Source organism: Neopelma chrysocephalum, unplaced genomic scaffold (assembly GCF_003984885.1).
Source record: "Neopelma chrysocephalum unplaced genomic scaffold, ASM398488v2 Primary Assembly neopelma1_69, whole genome shotgun sequence".
In the NCBI taxonomy this organism is placed as follows: Eukaryota; Metazoa; Chordata; class Aves; order Passeriformes; family Pipridae; genus Neopelma; species Neopelma chrysocephalum.
Window position 1 is genome coordinate 530,553 of NW_020897729.1, and position 21,431 is coordinate 551,983.

At 44.7% G+C, this 21,431-nt stretch overlaps 1 protein-coding gene across 3 annotated transcripts in view; it reads right to left on the minus strand.

Moving 5' to 3' along the window:
* The window catches only part of CCDC50 (coiled-coil domain containing 50), a 42,632-nt gene that overhangs the window by 8,846 nt on the left and 12,355 nt on the right, over window positions 1-21,431 (minus strand). For 2 of the 3 annotated variants that reach the window (XM_027685421.1, XM_027685422.1), the window contains exons 2-9: window positions 15,841-15,903; window positions 14,422-14,545; window positions 9,827-9,917; window positions 7,109-7,208; window positions 3,189-3,893; window positions 1,596-1,702; window positions 964-1,008; window positions 329-433 (exon numbers count right to left, since the gene is read on the minus strand). In XM_027685421.1, the coding sequence (XP_027541222.1) occupies window positions 329-433; window positions 964-1,008; window positions 1,596-1,702; window positions 3,189-3,893; window positions 7,109-7,208; window positions 9,827-9,917; window positions 14,422-14,545; window positions 15,841-15,903 (1,340 nt within the window). The remainder of the gene's footprint in view (window positions 1-328; window positions 434-963; window positions 1,009-1,595; window positions 1,703-3,188; window positions 3,894-7,108; window positions 7,209-9,826; window positions 9,918-14,421; window positions 14,546-15,840; window positions 15,904-21,431) is intronic. The other variant, XM_027685423.1, reaches the window with a different exon arrangement.

Here is a 21,431-nt window from a genome sequence, read left to right on the forward strand (position 1 = left end):
GCATCTGCATTGCCCTTATACAAACAGATCCAACTACTGCTTTTATTGCTACAGTCAGGATTTTAGCAGAGGGAAGGTCCTGCACCAGGAGGACTGAAAGTGCTTCAGCAAGGCCACAAAGTGCTGTGACATCCAGTACCAATCTCCCAGGCCAGATGCCAAAAGCATCTAACCAAGGAGGTGGCTCCAGAAGTCTTGGGAAGCAGTTGAATAACGAACAGCAAGACTCTTTGGAAGCATCACCACCTTTTGCTTTCACCACACACACTCACCTCCCTCTGGAAATGGGAATAACATTATCTGTGGTGCCTCCTGAAGGTTGACATACCTTCCAATCTTGATCATGCCTCCTCTTTTCAAAGGAAGACTTCTCTCTCTCCTTCTCTTTCCTTAAAGCCTTTTTCTCCTCAGCCATCAAGAGTCGAGCAATTTCCTAGAAGGGAAAACACAGACAATGCCTCAGACACTTTTACTGCTCTTGTGAATTTGAATAACTTTCCCACAGACAGCCGCTGAATGGGAAGGGTGCAAATCCAGGACTTCACCCATCTGTGATCAGAAATCAAGTGACAGGGTAAAATTAAGACAGACATCATGCAGCATGCCCAGCAGATCCCTGATTTGCCAGAAGTGCATTTGCAGAGCCTTTCTGCCCCCTATTCCTTTATGGGGGAGGTGGTTGATCTCCCAGCATCTTGGGTAGTCTCCCCCGGGGCTCAGAAAAGAAATGCTCTCACAGAACCATGAACTTCCTTCCTCCGTCATGGCTGCAACAGGCAGTGCAACTCTCTGCTTGGCTGGCCTGAGCATATACATGAAACTCAGGTAGGAGCAAACCCCACTAGAGCTCCAAGCTTCCCCTACAAGGAGAGAAGTGAACAACTAGAGGGTAAGAGGGAAAAAGTGGTGTTTGGCAGCTTCCACAAGTAAAGGAATTCCACAAATATTTTACTTATTGCTCACCTCATCTTGAGCTACTTGAGCTGCCTTCTGATCTGCCTCATTAGCCTGTGGAAAAGGAAAAAAGATGGGGGAAGAAAAAACAGAGACAAAAAAGTAACATCTCTGAATTATTCATACTCATTAACCTACAGGCAGGGCAAGTAGGTGCCCATACAAATACACAACCATCCCCCCCAAATATACTTAGATACCTCAATACTTACAACCCAACAACAAACTGTCATTTCAGCTTTTCAGCTGAATTTTGTCCTCATGTATCTGCTAGGGCACACCACAATGGATTTCCAACTCTGCTGCCCTCTCTTCTCAAAGATGGGCACTGGTCTATCTCACTTCTGGGCTGGCCACACTGACTACAGGCCATCTTCACTTGCCTGGAAACATTCATTTAATATCACCCTGCTTCAATAATTTAATTTTGGGGTGTTTATTTAAAAAAATAGGTCCTTACTGGGTGGATGCCAGCTGTCACTCCATATGTGTGTGTATGGAAGACAAAGATAATAAGTAGAAAGCACAGTAGCACTTTATGTCTTAAAGTCGCTCTCATAGATAAAAGGTTTACAAATTAAAGTTGTCATTGCTGGCTACCTTAGTTCCTTCAAGATGACTAATGCATCCCCTCTACTTACCAGGAGCTCTTCCTCCTGCAGCTTCCGAGCAATCTCTGCATCAGACAACTCCTGTTCCATTCGGGGTCCATCATACATGGTTTGTTTCATCCCCCTAAAATTAGTGCCTACAGAATTGTGAGAGAAAACAATCAACTCAAGCATTCTCCACATGCTTTGGTAAGGAGACACCCACATTCTCTTCAGCTCCCCCTCAGGAGAACCACGACGTTGTACCTGCCACACAGCTGGTTTGAGAGCATCTTTAGCTGAGGTGCAGCACACACCTTAGGAAGGTTTCTCTGTGCACACAGAAATACCCGTGTCTTATGACAAATGCAACTATATGGCAGAAGAGACCATGTCCCTTGAAGTCTTCAATGACAGTGATGCTAGCAAAGGAATTGTCACACCATGCCTTGATACAGATACACTGGCAAAACTGGGCAGCAGAGAGCAGCCCAACATCTGTTAAGAGCACAGCACTCTGAACGCACTGCTGGAGCAGCATGGGCTGCAAAGGCTGCCTGGGACAGGTTCACATGAAATTTCAGACTATTTCTTCCTTGGGATGACCAATAAATTTTACTATTCAATGAGAAAACAGCCAAGTAAGCACATTTAAAGTTCATATAATATTCAGTTCTGGCTTTGAGTAGAGAGTTTTGTTATTTAAAAGATAAACCTGATTAACACCTTCCACTTTGCCAAGGAAGGCTTTCATATTATGAGGAAGAAGAATAACTGTCCCAGTATCTCCAGAGACAGACACCCATTATCATCCTCACCTTATCCGTGGGAAGATCAGTTAGATGGCTTTAAGCATAAGTTTCCTCACATTGTTACAGACATAGATCCAAGTCCCCTACTTTCACTAGATCACCCTTACTTCCAGTGTGGTTTTAAAAGCAGAAAGATGGTTCTGGATCTCTAAAGCCCCCATTCCCCACGTATTATTGAACAAGAACAACACAAGTACACATTTCCCAGAAAACTCCACTTGTACAGAATTTGGCTAGAACCCCATCTTACAAACAGAGCCCAGTTGGACACCGTGTGCCACTAATGAACTTAGCCCAAAATGAATTGATTAAGTTGCCAGCAGGGTTCTCAATAAGAAGTGGATGAAAATTGCTGGGTTTTTTAGTGCTTTAGCAAAGTGTTTTCACTTACAGTCCTGCACCTCAACAACAGATAAGCATAATCCTTACATTTGGGGGTTTGTTAGGTTTTTTTCCTCCTGTGCAACGAGACCACTGCACAAAATGTATCATGAAAACAAAAGTTGGCTGTTGGTTGGTTGGGTTGGGTTTTTTGAGGGGGGAGGGAGAAGGGTTTTTTTCCTTTAAACACAGGATACCAAGAGCACCATTTCCAACAATACCTTTTTACTCATCCTCTCCAATGCCATGGAACATCAGGACATAAACAGAGCAAGAACATTTATGGATAAGAAGAATCCCACTAAATCAGGGAGAATTAACTGTGTACACACTGCAGGTAGATAGTGGAGACAAGCATCTTCAAAGAAGCAATACATATGTCAGATACTAGTATGGGGCACACAAAGGTCCATCCCCACACATACGTACACCTTCCCCATCACTTGGTTACCTGAGTCTCGATGGCAGCCTCCACCTTTCCCCTGGGTCACAGCATGTGGGGAGGGGGAATGTGTCCTGTGTCCTGCCCTTCTGCAGTCTCTTGCCTCACCCCTTCTATGATCACCTCTAAATTCAGCATCATGGAGCTTCTCATCATGTGCCATCCTGTGTGATGAGTGACCCTGATGGCGAGATTTGTGTTTTTCAGGGCGCACTGCCCGGCCGCCACCCTGATGCCAGGTTTCCTGCTCAGCCTCCAGTTCCAACTCAAGAAGGGGAAGGTGCCTTTCTCTGTCTTGCCTTGGGGGCTTTCTCCTGTGCTGTGCCTCATCTGCAAGTCCGTGCTCCGACTCCAGGTCAAGACTGAGAGGTCTCCAACCCTTCTCCCGGCCAGCTGTCCTCCTCCCCCGCAGCTCCCAGCTATGGCTGTGATCGTAGGCACTGTGCTCAGCCTCTCTTTCCAGATCAAGGCTAGGATGTCTCCGGGACCTTTCCTGGCTGGCTGTTTTCCACTCCTGCTGATGGCCACTGCTGGTCTCTCTCAGGTAAGGAGACCTCCGACGATCCTCCGAGGTGGAGTGCCCGTGTTTGGAGGCACCGTCGGCCAAAGGCGAGGGAGGTCCTCTGTGCTCTCTCTGGTGGTGCCTGCGCCTGTCATGACTGCGTGCCCTGTGAGGCTCAGAAAACTGCTCTCTGGGGTCACGCCAGGGGTGCTCTGAGCAATGGGGGGACAAACAATGAGTGGGTTAGTGGTGCAGGGGTTAATGGTGGTTCTGAGGCCAGACTCGCAGCAGGCAAACGAGGGTGCTTGATGCAAGAAGCTGAAAATGCAGGTAGAGCGTGATGGGGTCAGAAAAAATAACAGGGAGAGATAATGCTTGCAGGATACAACAGGGGGTAGAGTGAAATGGCAGCAGGGCAGAACAGGAGGCAACAAGGCTAGAGCAGAAAGCACAGGTCCAGCCTGAAAGTGTCTGAGACCTCCTAGACAAGGACAAGCCAATATAGAGACAAATGACTTTTAATGATGCAACTGGGGCTGAAAAACAGCCAAGAGAGCAGCTCATCTCCTGATGACACATCACTGCTGCAGGATCCTGAAATCACCTGAGAAAGGCTCGCAAAGAAAGGCACAAGATGCAGGTAAGGTTGGGAGGCAACAGTGGGCGTAAGGCCAGGAGGGACCAAGCAGAGGGGTAAGGTTGGATCCTGGTTTATAAGCACTGGTGCCTTGCCCTGCCTTCAGGCACAAGTTTTTTCCTTAGTTTCACTGATGGGGGCAAGACCCACATAAAGCAGAAAAGGAGACAAGAGATAGGATTTTTGTTTCTTTAAAAGCAAGAATAGGATGATGGACAGCTGCAGCATCCAAACATCTTCCACCACACTGTCATATATCTCTTGCAGACTCAGAAGTTTCAGGTCCTGCACTTCTATACTGCCTAAATAAAAGTTTCAGCTCTGAATAAAGAGAGGGTTATGGAAATTTAAGGGCAGAATAAGAATTCACAAAACAGAGGCTCCTGACCTCAGCAATGTAGCTAGAAAAGCCACTTACTTGGCAGTTCGGTGGGGTTGTTTCCTCTGTGCTTTCCAGAAAACAGGTAGAAATTTTCTTTGCTCTTAGTTTCAGTAATAAACTTGAAACAGGTAGGAGGATGCAACAGTCTGCCTCTTTACAAACTACTAATTGATTTATTTTCCAATCAACCAATTTGCTAAGAAAAATCATTGCACTGAGTGAATGATTATCTCTCTACAGCAGCTTTTCAAAACAAAAAAAGAGGTCTTAAAGCAGAGTCTGATTTGAAACAGAACTACACAGACAAACCTCCACCCAAAAAACAGAAAAAAAACCCAGCAGCAGCAGACTTTCCTCCTCAACTGCCAAGACGTTTCTTTTATACTATCTAAATATATTTAAAATAGATTTCACCACATGAACTACATTCTGTTTTAATAAATAGCTCTGCCTCCCTTACAATCCTTCTAGATTTCAGGGGAAACAAAAAAAAACAAACCCCGCACCAAAACTGAATGTTCCCTTCAAGGCATTCTACTCAGAAAAAACTTTTTCAGAGCCAGCAAAAATACAGCCTACAGAAAATCCACCTTGAAAACAAATCTGTGTGACTTTTATCCAAAACAGGTGTATTTTTAGAAGTCCAAGAACCGTAACAGGAACTGCTGTGGTTGGTTTTTAACTGGTTGGTTTTTTTCTGTGTTAGATCATTCATATGATTTACAGAAAACAAATATCCAATAAAACAATCTGACTTACTGAACAACGGAGACCAGAGCCTGAAAGCAAGAGCCAGTTTTTGAACATCACTAACAAGGGTCTAAGAATTAATTCAATTTTGTCATTAAGGAAAGCTCAATAAATACAGCAGCAGAGAGCAGAACACAAAAGAGTAAAGCATGGCTACACTGGGAAAGGACTGCTGCAGGTAACACAACCATGCCAGACAACCCAAGCAAAAGACTTGGTTTTGGGGTATCTCAGGGCATTTAACTCATCGGCAGGTGCTGGTTCCTGAAGCACCTTCTGAAGGGGCTGTGTAAACACTCTCTGGATCCTGGTGTTACTCTCTCAAGCAGCAAGGGACTGAGTGAATACAAAACCGTTTTTCATGGCACAGACACTTCTGGGAGGAACTCTGCCTTTTTTCATGTTTATTTTTCCACTTTTAAAGAGCTCAGATTACTTTGGAGCAATAGCCTAAATCCATGTGACTCCTGGATGCAGATAAATTTTTGTCAGCTGATTTGTCATAAAAATCCATACTGTCCTACCACCTCTGCATGGCAACAGTACTACCTACATTGTATTTTTTCGGAGACTTGTCCCATTTAATTCTAAAAACCCCAAGTGTGGGTTGGCCATAAGAACTCCAAGATGCTTTTTTTCCCAGCTCTGTACATGTAGCACGACTTGTGGTCATGAAGTTTCCACTTGGTTACTGTTTTGCACTTACTGCTTTGTATTTCCTTGTCTATCTTTGAACATCTTCCAAATTGAACCTAACTTGTGTAAGTTCAAATGCAAGACTCGAAAACTGCCAATGGCATTGATGTTAAAATGAGAAATAAGAGGTTTGATCTTCATCTTCACAATCTGTTAATCAAAAGCAATCCATCTTTCCCACCACATTTTTGAAGGAAGAACACAGGAACCACCACCAGTGCACAGCAAAGCCATCCCCAGATTGCTCCATAATTAAACACACCCTGATTCTCTCCTCCCAGTTTAAAGAAGGTCTGTATTCAATCACAAAAGCTGACCAAGAGAAAGCAATACAGCGCTGCGGATCATATAATTTCCACAATGTACAGTCCCAGATGATAATCACAGCAGAGACACTCTGTGGAGATGACCTTGTTCTTCAGTAAGTCATTCAAAGTGGTTGTGCTAATTTTACTGCTTGGATACGTACCTGCAAGGAGCTATTTTTGAAACACAGTTCCATGAAGCAGCATTTATTCCTTTATGTGGCCGTGCCAGCATCACAAATGAGCACACAGAACTGTTTCTCTTCAAATGCAAGCACAGAATTGCATCGACATGATCCTCCCCCGCACACTGGGTGTTACACAGCAGTAACTGTGGATTATCAGCTACTGGTTTTTTTCCACAAGCCCTTTTAAAACATGCATGCATGGCTGTACTCGTACATGCACACACCACACACCCTACCCCTGTCCTCCAGGCCATTTTCTAGGACAACAAAAATTATAAAACTGTTGTCTTTCTTTTTTTTTACTTAAATATTTCCTAATCATAGAAAACAATGATTCTGACCCTTGAAACTGATGTAATGCTACAGTGCTCAATACAGGACTGTAGGATAAGGGAAAGTTCCTAGATGGAGTTGCCAGATCACCAGGTTCACCTATACTGCCATGACCTTTTATCTAGTAGAAACCTACCTCCATTTTCTGCATAATAGCTCTCCTCATAGCCCTGGGACTCTGGGTAGTGCTTCTTGCGCTTCTTTTCTTCCTGCAGTTGTAGGAGACGGGCAATGTCCTGCAGAGATGGAAGAAAACAGACATAAAATCACTGCTGAAAATATCTCCAGATTCTTTTATTCAAATTCTTTATTCAATTATTAAAATCCTTATAGTTTAATTTTTCAGACAAGGAAACAACAGTTACTCAAATTCAACCCGCAGGTGGGATAGGGCTTTCAACCTAGTGGACGACACAAGGGACCATCTCAGCAACCAGTATTCAACCTCACCCAAGCCCACCATGGAAATTCCAACCCCATGGCAGACTCACAGGTTCCTGTTCCCCCTGCACACATTTGGCCCGAACAGCCAAAGCAGGGCAAAAGGGACTACCTGTGTAACCTCAGGCTTTCAACTAGAATTTAGAAGTCACAGAAGTGCACACCCACTTACAGGAGTGGGCTGGATCTGACCCCTGCACTCTGCCAGGGAAAGATAAACAGAGGTTAAGGTTCCAGTTGAAGGCACTTCTGACTGGAAGGAGTTCCCACAGCAAGTCACAAACTCGCTTCACACTGTCTGTAATTTGCAGGGACTGTAGGATGCCAGGCAGGGAAATGCATCAGTTTGACAGACAGAGACTGAAGGAAAAGAAAATCGAAGGGACATTAGGAAGAGCGAGCCAGGCACAAGGCAAGAGCTCAGGGGGGACTGCAGCCATTTGTCTTCTGTCACGGTTTTGGTAAATACGCCAAAGAGACGAGCACTCCATTTTCCTAATTGGTTTTCCTTCGAGATGACTAATGGATCAACAAGGCCTAGGAACCACAAACAGTTCCCTGGGGTTTGCTCATCTGGGGTCCAGAAGCTTGAGAATCAGTGGAGCCAGTCTGAAGCCAGGAAGCAAAGCTGGCAGATACCAGCATGGCATGCTAGCCCTTTGGATGCTATTCATTTAAGCCTTCCTAATCCTCAGAACCTTTACAGAGCCATGCATGTAAAGTGGACACTGAGGGCAGGAAAGGCATCACTGAAATGCAAACTAAGAGTCAACACCCTCCAGAGCAAAGCCTGCACTGGAAGACATTGAATGGCTGTTCAAGTACAAACTATTATTTCAGGATTCAGATAAGATCTGCTCTATAGCCAGCTTTGTGGAGGACCTGGGGATGCCATAGACTCTTTAGGAAAAAAAAAAATGCCAAAACAAAACCTCTTTCACCTGACAAGGTTAACCTCTTCTAGCAAGTACAGTAAATCTATAAATATATATGCTTAAGCACATTATCTCCAGGACTGAGACAGCTCAAGACTTGCAAATCCACACAAACCACTCCTTACAAAAGGGATTCATAAGCAGGCAGGCTTAGAGTTTCATCTGAAAACCCTGCAGTCCAGACCAGATCTGCCTCAGTCCACAGCTACATTTCAGCCACACTTGGGAACTTCTATGTACCAAGATGAAGAGAAAGAATATTTATGACTTCTCATTGCTTTAATCCACAGTCATCTGAAGACTGCTCCCAAGAGCACAAGATGGTCAGCAGGCTGACAAGTTCCAAGGACCTGTTGTCAGACCACTGACATCCCTGCAGCTCTCTACATAAAGCAGGAAGGAAAGGTGCAGTTCCCCAAGCCAACATTAGTTTTGCATCTCCTTCACCTTCCTGATAAAAATAAGACATATTTGTCACCTTTATAGCTCAAATTCTTTGACCTAAGTGTTCCTCCACCCCGTTACCACAAGTTCCCCTTGGAAGCCAAGCCCTTCCACATCTGTCTGGACAGCCTTTCAGTACTTGCTTGGAATTAGTAGTACAAGAATAAAATTAAGCCTTGCACAAGCAAACTGATGCATCTGTCAGGTAAGGACAGATTCTTACTTCAGGCTCTTCCAGGAAATGCAGCTTTGTGTTTCCAAGCTCTTCCTATACAGAAAATGCCACCAAGTGCCTCTTAAGCATCTTGAGACTACTCAGACTTCTCAGGAAACCATCTGTAATCAAAAAATGGGGACACACCCAATGCTCACACAGGTGTTCCTCTGCTCTGTAGGTTTCTTAAAACGCAATCTGACAGGCTGACCCAGTAAGGTGATCGACAAGCCAAATCCTTGGAACACCAGCGACAAACCACACTGCCCACTCGCAACTGCTCAATAGCAGCAGAGTAATATTCTGAAATCTCAAAAGGAATTTGCTAGCAAGAAACTACAACAGGGTGTTCAGGCTGTGAAAGACTAAACTGAAGAACTGAGAAGCCAGAAGTGGATGGCTGGGTGGAGAGTCCTCCTGAAATCTTTGCAACAAAGACAAAGACATCATGATCCAAGATTTTCCCAAAAGCAGTACCTATCTTCTTGCATTTGAGAAAGCAAGCAAGTCTCAGAGTGCATAAACCACTACAACTTTCTACACCAGGGCAATGAACACCTCAACAAGACCTACCTTTTACTTGCCTTCTTCAATAGCAAAGCCACTGGCACCAACAATCCTTGTGACCCTTGAGGGTGAGGACTATGACTGTATCTTATTCCTGTAACAGGACTCCCTAAAAATCTCTGTGCATACAGAGATCTGCGAGGACGAGGACTGCCACCATGCAAGCCAACTCCTGTGGCTACTGGCCAAGAAATGCCTGACCTGAAAGGACTGCTACAAATAGCCCTGCCATCCCTGCAGCTTTAAAGGTTACCTCATCTTTTTCCTCTTGCCTGCGGCGCTCCTCTGCTTCAAACGTGAGCTTCACTTGGATTTCCTGAGCGATCTCGCAGTCCTGTCGTTCCCTAGAAGGTAAGGAGACAAGGATTATAGGCAGCTGAAGCCACAGGCATCAGTCAGCCTGGAGAAAGGGATAAAAGAGCTAAAAAAAAAAAAAAATCCATCTGATTTACACAAAAGAATTATTACTCAGTGTTAGTGCAGAGCCTATGAATCCTCACCAGGGACGAGGACTCTCTGTACCTACTGCTAACCAAATTTAGAAAATACTTCCCAAAACCTTCAAAGACTATAAAGTAAAAGAAAACAGATTCACCGGCAGTTTGCTAAGAAAGGAGGTAGGTACCAAAAAATAGGGCAGGCCAAGGCAGCACTTAGGAGTCTGCAAACAGTTTAATTCTGCTGAGTTTCTGTACGTGTGTTATCAAAGGAGGGGTTCAGGGGTACAGTTAATGCAGGTATACCTGGGAAGTGGTTTTCACGTGAAAGCCAAGAAGAAGAAAGTGCAGGAATGCAGTACATAGGCCAAGTGGAGGCTGGAGGTGGCGGTTCAGTAATGATGAGAAATGCAGCTGAGGTGGGATGAGACACAAAAGCAGAACCAGTGCCAAGAGGTGAGGGAGCAACATGCGTCAGAACAGGGGGGAGGGAGCCATCTCCAGCCTGCCAGTGCGGATGCAGGAACACAAGATTGCATTAACTGGGGAAAGAGATACCAGAGTAATTGAGACAGGAGAGTTCCGGCTGTGCAGACAGATCTAGAAGGTGGTATTTCAGGGGCATCACACCAAAAGCATCTGCAAGAACAGTGCAGCATGCTCTGATGTCCAGCAAACAGGCTGGAACAATGGAACAAGATTCCTTAGGGCATCTCAGAAAAGGGCTGGGGCATTTGAGAAGAAAGATTAAAAATTCTCTTTCAGCACTGTTGAAATTGAGCTAAAGACTAGTTTTAAACAGGTCCAAAAAATCAATCCCTGCAATTGCAACTACTGAAAGGCAAGGCATAGGAGGAGACAAAAATGGGAACAGCAACAGGCAGAGCCTGCTTTATTAGAATACAATGTGTTGAAGAACACAGTGGCAATGATCAGATAGGTGATGGGAAGACTACCAAGAGCATATTATGGAAGACAAGCAAATAATTCAAGAGAAGCAGGTTGCACTGTGTCAAAGTTGTGCTGCGTGGGATGAAGCAACTAGTTCTAGGCTTGAGCAAGGATCTGGGCAGAAGCAACCTAGTGAACTTGGAGATAAAGGACTGCATGAGAGTCTAAGACATGAGCAGAGGAAGTTAAAATAGTTTCAAGTGCAGATAAGCACTTTAGGTTGCAAAATCAAGAAACGTGGCATGGCTGGAGCAGTCAGTGGCACCACAGAGCCTTCTTTTACAGAAAGTGAGGAATGAGAGAAGCAGAAAGGGTGGATATGCAGAAGAAGGACATTGCAACAAGAGGGTTTAGAGGATAAATGTCACCAAAAAACAACTCATCTGTCTTAAGGAACAAAAAGGTACATGCAGTAGGAGGGAAAAGAAGCTTCTTTATTTCTATCAACTGCTCCTTGGAAGCAGACCTGCAGTTGGGCTGGAGTTATTAATAGGTCAAACATCAGTTTCTTTCATCCAGGTAATGAAACCTGGTATTTTTAGCATGTGCCTGTGTGTGTTTCATTTGATCTGGGGGGACACGTGTTCAAAGGCACAAGAGTTCACACAGCAGCAACTCTAGTTCTTGAACCTGCCTTATATAAAGGAACCTTGGCAAACCTGGCACTCAGCAAAGAACCACAGCCCCCAGCAAAACAATAGCTGAATAAGCAAATCCTAGGGGGCAGGCTGCCAGTAGGCCTGATAGTGGATCCCTTATGACCCCAGCCTCTGAGGACGTGAATTCAGGTAGAAAGCAAGTTAGAAAGGTCAGACACACCAAGGCATTGCACGTCTCCAGTTCCCCTGGCACCTGTGAGCAGAGATAAAGTGCCAAGTTCATCAGCACAAACTGACTTGCTAAATACTTAAAATACATCTTATTACAGACAAACAGGACCCAGAAACAGCTAATCATCTTTCAGAGGCAAAGCAACAAGGTCATTGCCTCTCCATTTGCAGCAAAGAACACTAGAAGTAATGCAAATGCAGAAGCATTTTCTTGTTCCTGATGACACACATCTTGGAAAACACCATATCAATTTCTTAGAACTGAACAAGAACAGAGGACTAGGTTTTGGGTTTTATTGCTCAGTGGTAACTAAATACTGAGACTTGATTAGTAAATCAACATAAGCTAGTGTTTTAACTTGAGTGAGCGTAAGAAAAGAGGTTAAAGAACTTTGACAGCCCTTCTCATCCTTCAGTTTCTTTAGTGTGAGTTCAAGTGCCCATCAGACCTCAGAAATCAGCCAGAGCAACATAAACATCACCCTTCCTAAACACCCCACCTACGTATCCTTCCTTCCTGGGCTGCAGGAGTGCTAAAAGTGTTGGGAAAACTCTACATCAGTTTATAAAAAAAAGAGAAAATAGCCCAAAAATCTGTGTGATCAGAAAGCTCCCTACCATTCACACTGATTGTAGCTACTAGTTGTTGCCAGATGAGGGGAAAAAAAGGAAATGTTTAAGGGAATTTTTCAAAGGAACTAGGTTACATTAATACAACAGAACCATCACAGCACTGAAAGCAAAACAGGGAAAGGACATATTTTCACACTATTTTATTTTAGTCATCTTGCTACTACACTTAGCAGTGTGCAGGCTGCTCAGCTAGATGTGAGAGATGCTTTGAAAGAAGCATGAAAATAAGGTTTGATGCTTCCCTGAATTCTTAAAAAGAAAGAAGTTATTTCTATTCTCTCATTTATCTTCACAAAGTCTTTCTGAGAAAATTTAGGATTTGAAAGACAGAAGAAACCCCACAAATTTGAAGAGCTTTTTTATGTTTCCTGTTTCTAAAGACCCCCTAGTTTTACTTCCTTATTTCTCCCATCACCTTGCAGTGTCAAACTGACCTACACAATACAGAAAGCATCAACAGCAAGGATTATTTTGTTGCCAGAATATGCTACTCTTGGACAAGGAGGAGTGGGAACATACAAAGAATTGAGGAAGAAAAAGATCCAATTACAAAAGGATGCCTCCAACTTTACTATTCTTGCAGAAGAGCTCATGCTTCCAGGAGCAGAACTGCTGCTGACACAACATTTTGCATCAGCAGTTCTGCCTGTGCCTTGGCTCACAAAGTTCGTAAATCCCATTTTACAGAGTCCTACAAGAAGAAAATCATTTGCAGCTCCCAGCAAGTAACAAAAAGGAATCACCTCTGCCATACAAAATTAATTTTTACATTGTCATTTACACGCTCACGTCTCTAATTGGTAATAAAGACAAAGCTATTGGAAAAAAACCACAGACTTGAGAGATACATATGTATCTCCCCAGAGCTGCCTCAGTGTGCTGGGAACATTGAAAACAATGGCTGATCTGTTATGCCCCAGCTTCAAAGCTTTTATGAGCCACTGCTTTGAAGCTAGTCCTGTATGTCGCACATCTGCAACACAGAGCTCTTCTGCTTCATCACTGTCCCTGCCAGATGAGCCACCCAGGCTTTGTGATCCGCCACCAGCTGTACCTGGTGGGTGGCATCCCAGAGCACAACACAAGCCTGGAGGCAGCACAGCTGCTGGAAGATCCATCCTGCCCTGCAGGCCCTGCATTTGCAGTGACCCCCATCCTGCCATCTCTCACTAGCAGGATCTGGTTGAGATCTGTCACAAAAATCATTTGTTACATCTCATGCATTACAGGTCCACTCTGGATTGGAAAGTACAGTTTGTTTTGCCCTGCACTGCCACATTCCATTTCCACACCAGCTCCACAGCTGAGAGTCATGGAACACAGAAAGCCAAACCACAGGGTTCGATGTGCTGTGTGGGGACTGAGCAAACCTGCAGAGCAAACTGGATCACTCATTAAATACCCTCCCACAGCTGCTACAGAAGTCAGTGACTGCAAAAGAAGGCCTGTCCCCAATACCCATACCCACCAAGTGACCCTGGGGCAGCAGTTTCCCCTTCCAGGTCACTTCACACTGAATATCTGCAAGCACAAGCATGGGCTTTCAGCTTTCAGTGCAGCAGGACACCCAGCACCTAAAAAGCACTCACTGGGCACCAGTACAAACACACCAATATCTGCAATTTTCACAAGAGAATTCACTGTAATACTGTATTTATATGGCATGGTTCCTTCTTTCTCAGACTTCAGCTGCCACAAGGTCAACACAAGTGGCCAAGTTACTCCATTTTGCCAACAAGCAGTACAATGGGGAGACTCCTCCTCATGGACAGGCAACAGAACATAAGCCAGGATGGGCCCCAGGACCATCTACTTCCACCCTGTTCTCATTACTCTGTGCCTAGTATTAATACTTTTATAGCAATGGACAGCCAAAGAAAAAAGGAAACAAAAGCAAAACCTGAGCCCCATGTACTGTCCAATCAAAGCAGCTGATTTCAGTGCTCCGACCAAATGGAACTAGCATTCCCATTTCAACAGCTCCATCACAAACTCACAAGTCTTTTTGGTGTTTTTGAGCACGTGCTTTCTTGTCCTCCTCTTCTTGCAGTTGCTTGGCCATCTGCAAGTCATGTTGCACCAGACGATTACGCTGAACGTTTGTAGCCAAGTGATGCTCAACTGGAAACAAACACAGACAAGAACCCTCAAATCAGGGTGCAGAACTTCACTGCGTGAACGAGATAAACCAAGTGGGAGGGAGATTCCAGGCCAGAGAGGAAGACAGATCTTGGCAGGGGAACACCAGGCAGCATCATTAAAGTCCTGAACTGAAATTACGCTAACAGCTTGAGATTGCCTTGTTTTAGCACTGCGGGGGCTGTGTACATGTCTCTGTTACCAAAACAAGATCTGCATATCTTAACACATCCAGGTTTATAGAGAATGTTTTTTAGGCTTTGAATTTCATTTTCTGACCATGGGAAATCACCCTAAGTGAATGAAGGGGGTCTGGAAGGGATCACCAGAGGCCACTGAGGATGAGCTGAACCTAAAGGACTTCTGATGGATGCTTCCCTAATTTGTTCTCAAGAACCTCTAGAGAAGAAAACTCCTCTCACTCCCAGCAAAATTGGTTCCAAAAATCTCACTACCTTTATATTTAGCAACAGAGCAACTGAGTACTACAGTGATGCCTTTACCATACATGGATATTGCCTGAAAGAAAAAATGGCTTTGTGAGCTGCAGCAGAGAGTCATCTTTAATTCAGTGGTCTCAGGTTCCAGCACCAAGGGCACAAGCAGCTGCATCCTTGGTGGAACAGCTGGAATGGCATTAGCACCTAGTACTGGCAGACACCAAACTGGTGAGAAGCTGATTAGAGGCCATCACACCTGAAACTGCAATGTAAACATACCCAAAGTAACAGATAAGCACATAAAAAACCATTAAAAAAAAGAACCACTCACTTTGAAGTTCCTGGCTGTACTTTTTTTTCTCCAAAGCTGCCCTACCTCAAAATATCTGAAAAGGAAGCCTCCTTTCAAAAGGCAGACACAGGCAATTCTGAAAAAAGTAAACAAACAGACCTCTTCTGGTTGTACTTCAGGTCAGCCTATAAAACTTGAAGCTTCCAAAATTGCTAGTCATTTCTAAAAACCTTGCACAGCAACAAAACCTCAAGTGCACTCCTACATACAATTTTATCACAAACGGCATAAACAAACTCAACTCTAAAGGAGAGCACAAAACTGAAACATGAAATGCAACTATCTCTAGGGTACAATGTGAGCTGGAGCAGAAGGCAGTGTAGCATTACAGGATAGTCAAGATAGCAATAATAAATCGTATTCCATTAAAAAGAATAAAAATTGAATAAATGCAGGAAGCATTTCTCTTAGCAAAATCAAATAAAGCCAGGTTATCTGTTGGGACAAGTTTGCTTCAGTTTGTTCTCAACATTATTGCTACTTACTCTCTTGCTCCTGTAAGTTATGGGCCAAGGTATGATCTTCCAGAATAGCGAAGTCTCGACATACTGAACAGGGAAACAAAGTAAAGAGAATTAGTATCAGAAAAAAAAAAATCCAAAAACGCATCAAAAGAGCTATGGGAGTCAGGGGAATATACAGACTTCTGATACACTTTCTGGACTTGTGTTTTTCCCCCTCCTTCACTCATGTCTATTTTTGCATGCACTTACTTCTTTGTCCCTGTTGGCACAAAAAGCCTTCTTCACTCTCCCCTCCACTTCAAGAACAGAACTGCCCATGCCACCCCGGGATCAGATCTTGTGTACAAACCTGTATTCCATTCAAATTCATACCCATGCCCATGCTGACTGTGTTCAACTGAAAACAAGGGCAAGCATTTGTGGTTACTGTGACTTTCTCTGCCAGATTAAAGAGTCTGGGAACAGTATTTTTATGGCACAAAGGGAACATGCACACTGCCACCCCTCCGGAGCTGAGCAGACTGAGCTCCATGGCTCTTCCTGCAAGGCATTTCTACCAGTTCAGGCATAATTTTATAGATGTTTCTTGTAAGCTTCATTGACTTTTTAAGTGCAGATGCTGGATTTGTACCTAGGACCCAGATATGGGATCCACCACAGTGTTACGGGCTGCACATAATAAGTACAGCTTCTCAAAAACATGTTGAAAATGACCTAGAGACAAGCAAAATAGGAAAAGGACAAACTCCCTTTGGCACCAGTCTGAAAGCAGCAGATTTTTGCCAATGCCTATCACTTTCACACTTGAACCTGCAAAAGGGAATGCTCTACCCACACTGCAGAAAAACACCAGTGTGTATTTTTAAATTATGATAGGCCAGTGGGCCAACAAAACTCAGGTCACACACTTACTGGGACAGGGAGAGACACACAGCATCTGGTTCAGCCTTTTGGTGCTAGACACACATCAGCTCCCCTGTGAATCAAGGACAACCTGTGCTCCCAAACTGCAGGATGGGGCTCCACTTCACACGGGGTTTCTCCCTGCTTCAAGGGGAGTTTAAGGCAGTGGCATTGAAAAATTTATACTGGAGGAGTCTGTCACTTATTTTTCCCCTCAATATGACAAGCTAAGAAGCTTAACAGGACCTGAGAGGGGAATATCTCCCACTTGAAACACAGGTCACAAAGCAGAGGACTATGAGGTGCTTCTGAAGCCACAGCGGGAAGTACAAACCCCTGCTGCTGCGCTCCATGGGCAAACCTCTGGGGAAGACCAAGGTTTCTCTTTAGCAGAGCACAGGCACAGCCTAGAAGATAAAATGAAAATAACCCCAAAACCCCCAGAATGTATCAAAAGTACAAGGGGAATTTACGAGGATTCTGTTTAAAAAAGGCTTCAGAGACAGAAAAGATAAAATATTTCCATCATTGCAAAGGGTGGAAAAAACAAGGAAATGAGAAAGCAGCCACATTTTCCTGAGCCATAAGCCTTCCCTCTTCTCACATTCATGTTCTGCTAGAGAAGCATCAAGACATTCCTCTGCACTCAGGTTTCTTCACAAAATATCATGAAGACTTTCAAGTTGTGTGTACTAAGAGATCAGATAAATGTTTTATCATATTCAATGGAATTTTTTGTTGAGTCTTTCTTTGTTGAAGGGTGTTTTAGAGATGACAAGAGCTCCTAACAGCCAGAGCAGCGCTCCAGGGAAGGACAGTGACAAGCAGGAGGGTGGAGATGAGGACAAAGATTATGGTTATATGATCCCAAAGTGGCTCACTTTAAGCATGTACAATTCTGGCTTTTGTAATTAAGGTTTTGGTTTTGCCTTTTTTTTTTTTTATTGCAACCTCTTTTAAAAAGGGAAAGACTACATGAAACACTAAATAGCACTGAAATGCTTCCAAGTGGGCATTTGTGTGCAAAGAAAGAAACATTGTCTTCATCCACAGATCTGGAAAAGCCACAGATGGGTTGCAGGCAGCACTTCTATTCAGGTGACAAACCCAAGGTGCTTGGCAGTCACAAACATATTTTTATGGGATAGGGCAAGGGAATCTTGGCCACAGAGACTTCATTTCTGTGGTCCCTAATACTACTTCAGCTTCCTAAAATGATTGTGGAACAACCACCTACTGCTTACAAGAAGCATCATCTGGCCTGCTGGAAAGGGATATCCAACTTGGAGGTTTGAGCCCTACTATCAGTTTGGAGCTAAGCAGACACCTCAACACACAGCCAAAGTCTGCCCAAATCTAAAGTTGTGCTATTACCATTATGTATTCAGGAAGCGGCACTTGCTCTTGACTGTTAAAAAGAAAAAAAAGGAAAACAACAAAAGAGAAGGGGAAGGCAGTGCTATTTTTAACTGCAATAGGTCTCTGAGCAAGTCCACTGCACAGCTGCCCAAACAGCTGTACTAGCAAGACAAGGCAGGCAGCACAGGAGCAAGGATGAACATTTCAGAGCTACATTTTCTTTTGCATAAAGATCACTGCTGTAAGAAATGCTTATAGAACTGCATCCCAGCCCTTCTTAACTCCTTTCTGCACAGACTCACACATTGCCCTGATCCCCCTGGTATTCGAGAGCTCTGCCTTGTCATTCATGCTGCTGATTGTGCTTGCAGACCTTTGCTCCATCCTCCCCAGAGAGACACACGTGCATAGGAGGAGTTCACGGTTTTGTTTTTTTACTCCATTCTACCCACACCCAGACACACTCTCTGTTTGTTTGGGAAAAACCACGTTGACAGAAACATGTTTGTTGAGAAAGTGGGAGGGCCGTGGTAGGACACTGCTGTTTGTCTTCTGACAAGTTTTGCACCAACCCCAGGAAAGTCTGATCCCCTCCGGTGAGGTTTATTCCTACAATACAGCAAGGACTGTTTAACCCTTTTGGATTGATAGGCCACTAAAAACTTCCTAAAGAAAGCATGGACTCAAAATAATAGGGCCAAGTCCATATACTGTTGTGTTGCATAGATGAACCGGCTTCTTCTAGCTGCTCCTCCAGAGATCTGCTGGAAGTAGTCTATGGGTCTCCAAACAAACAAACTCCTCAGATCCTCAATTCTTACAGACTACAGCTGAAAGTTGCTGGATGTCAAGAGAAACAAAGCAGGGACCAAGGTTCCTGTTTAGGAGCTCAGTGCCTGGGCCAGGAAGCACACACAGCTCTGGGTACCACCCTCTCTGGTGCAATTCCCAGCTCCTGAGCCAAAGCCACCCAGCTCAGACGCAGTGCCAACCCAGCCACACAGTACCCAGACCTGAGGCCATGCCCAGCCACCACCTGTCCTGTCTCCACAGTGTCAAAGCAAGGGGAACAACGCCCTGGGATGAGCCCCCAAATTGTAGGGCTTAGACATTAACACAGGGGTTGGGTCTTAAAACAGTGATATTAACCCATCAAGATCCAGTACAGAGAGAGAGGGAAGTTGGACAGTTACCAATGCATGCTGGAAGGTCCCAAGTGTTGGGGCTCCCCAGTGCCCCCATTTCACAGAGGACACAGCAAGGAGTAAGTAGACTGGTGGGGCAGCAGCAAGCCTTGGGTTTGCTCACACATTTTCATTTATTTATGCACTGCTGAAGAAGCCATTTGGCTGCACACACACTCCTGTTAAGCCACTCTTACAAACCCAAACAGACGGCTCGAGCACACAGCCCTGTCTTTGTGCTGCTGTAGCTGCTGGCAGGGCAGACAGCACAAGAAGACCTTTCGTCACTGTCAGAAATTTGGCCGGGCTGGCTGACTCCAGCTCATCTGAGCACATTATTCCCAAGTCCCATCAGCCTGAGAACAATGTGCAAAGGAAGATGAGAACATCCCATTATGAACACAACGAAGCACTGTCAAACAGCCAAGTGGCAAGAGACGGGGGACACCTGCAACTCCCTAGCAAATTGGGGGTGGTGGCAGTGCAGAACACTCCCTCAAGACTAGACCCAGCACCCATGGCACCAAGTCAAGCATGACGGCAGCTGCAAGTGAGGCCAAGGAAACCAACCCTCCTGTCCTTGAAGATGCACATCCAACAATGAGGCAACTATGAATAACTGGAGATGTGGACCAGCCAGGCATGGTCTGAAATGAATTTCATCAGCACTAGTCCTCATCCCCTGCCCAGTCTCAGTGTGGCTCCAGCACACTCATTACTAGGTATTACGTGCACTGGGTTTATGCTCAGAAGTAGGATGGCCCCAATGACAACAGAGACTCACAACTGTCCTCTCCAAGAGGCTTTGTATTGAGGGAAAAGAAATCCATTTCATTACTCCCTAACTGTATGCCTAAAAAATGAAAGGTAAGATTAAAGTTACCTTCACTGCTGCAAATCAACTTGACTTCCCATCCCTGGGCGCTGGCTAGAAGCCATCAGGCAGTCAAACAAGCAGCAGGGGTGCAATCAGAGCAGCTACAATTGGCAAGTCCAGTGAAGCGTGAAACATTCACAACAGGTTTACCATAGTCTGATTAAGCCAATCAGCCTTGGCGCAGCAGGGAGCAGACCTGGAATACCCGCTTCTGGCACAGCTGTCAATAAAAGAAATGCCAACCCAGAAATCCCAGCTGCTGCTACCACCAGCAGAGGTGCCAGCAGGGGAGGATGAGGGCAGAAGCGTCATCCTTTGCAAGTGGTGGAATCAAAATTCATGCAGTGGCATGGAAGAAGGAGCTCACTTGCTTGAGGGATCCTCAAGAGCCTCTCTGCAAGCTCCAAGCAAAGGTCTTCTCCTCTGGTAGTTCACCCTGAAAACAGACCTTTCGATGCATGAGTGCATCTGCGGGTCTTGCAAGCTTGGCTGCAAGCCCTGCCTTTATCACAAAGATAAGGAAGTCCCTAGGTACAGAACTTGGCAAAATTACATTAAATAACCTTGTCCTTTTTATATTCTGCCACCTGCCTCACTAGCTTTCTCCAGCATTACCTCAGCTTCATACCTCAGCATTTCAAACACCAAACTGCTTCAAACAGAGTAAGGTAACCACAACAGAGGAGCAAAGGCAGCCTTACATGTTGTTAGTGATATTTATTCAGGTGTGTGACAAAGAGGTAGGTAACACCCAGGAATGGGTGGTGTGGAACACGCAGTGTCTCGACAAGAGGTTAAACCCCACTGCTTTCTCAAGTAAGGTTCACAGCAAAACACCCCCTCACTTCTGCCTGAAGTCTTAGACCACGTTTTGACATCCACTACAGGGCCCAAGGGCCCCCTTGGTTCACGTGGCCCATAAAACATGCTCTGGGACATCAGCCAGGTCAATGACCCAGGGACCACAGATGCATGTTCTAAGCATTTCCTTTTGGGTCTTAAAAACCACCTCTTGCTCCCCACCCCCTCCACTCCCAACATTTTCCTGTCAGCAGCGTGTGCTAGATAATTCACAAAATAAACTAGAAAGTGTGAGTCATGCTTAGTTTAGAGCATCTGCATTTTTTGAATCCCTATCTCAAGGTCAGGAGGGAGAGAAAAGACAAAAGTAACAGAAAAAAAAGTTTCATCACTAAAAATCACTTTTTAGGGCCTATAGAGCTGATAAATTATGTGGTAAGCAGCAAATGCAGCCTTTTACAAGCCGGCAGTCTCAGGAGGATGCTGAG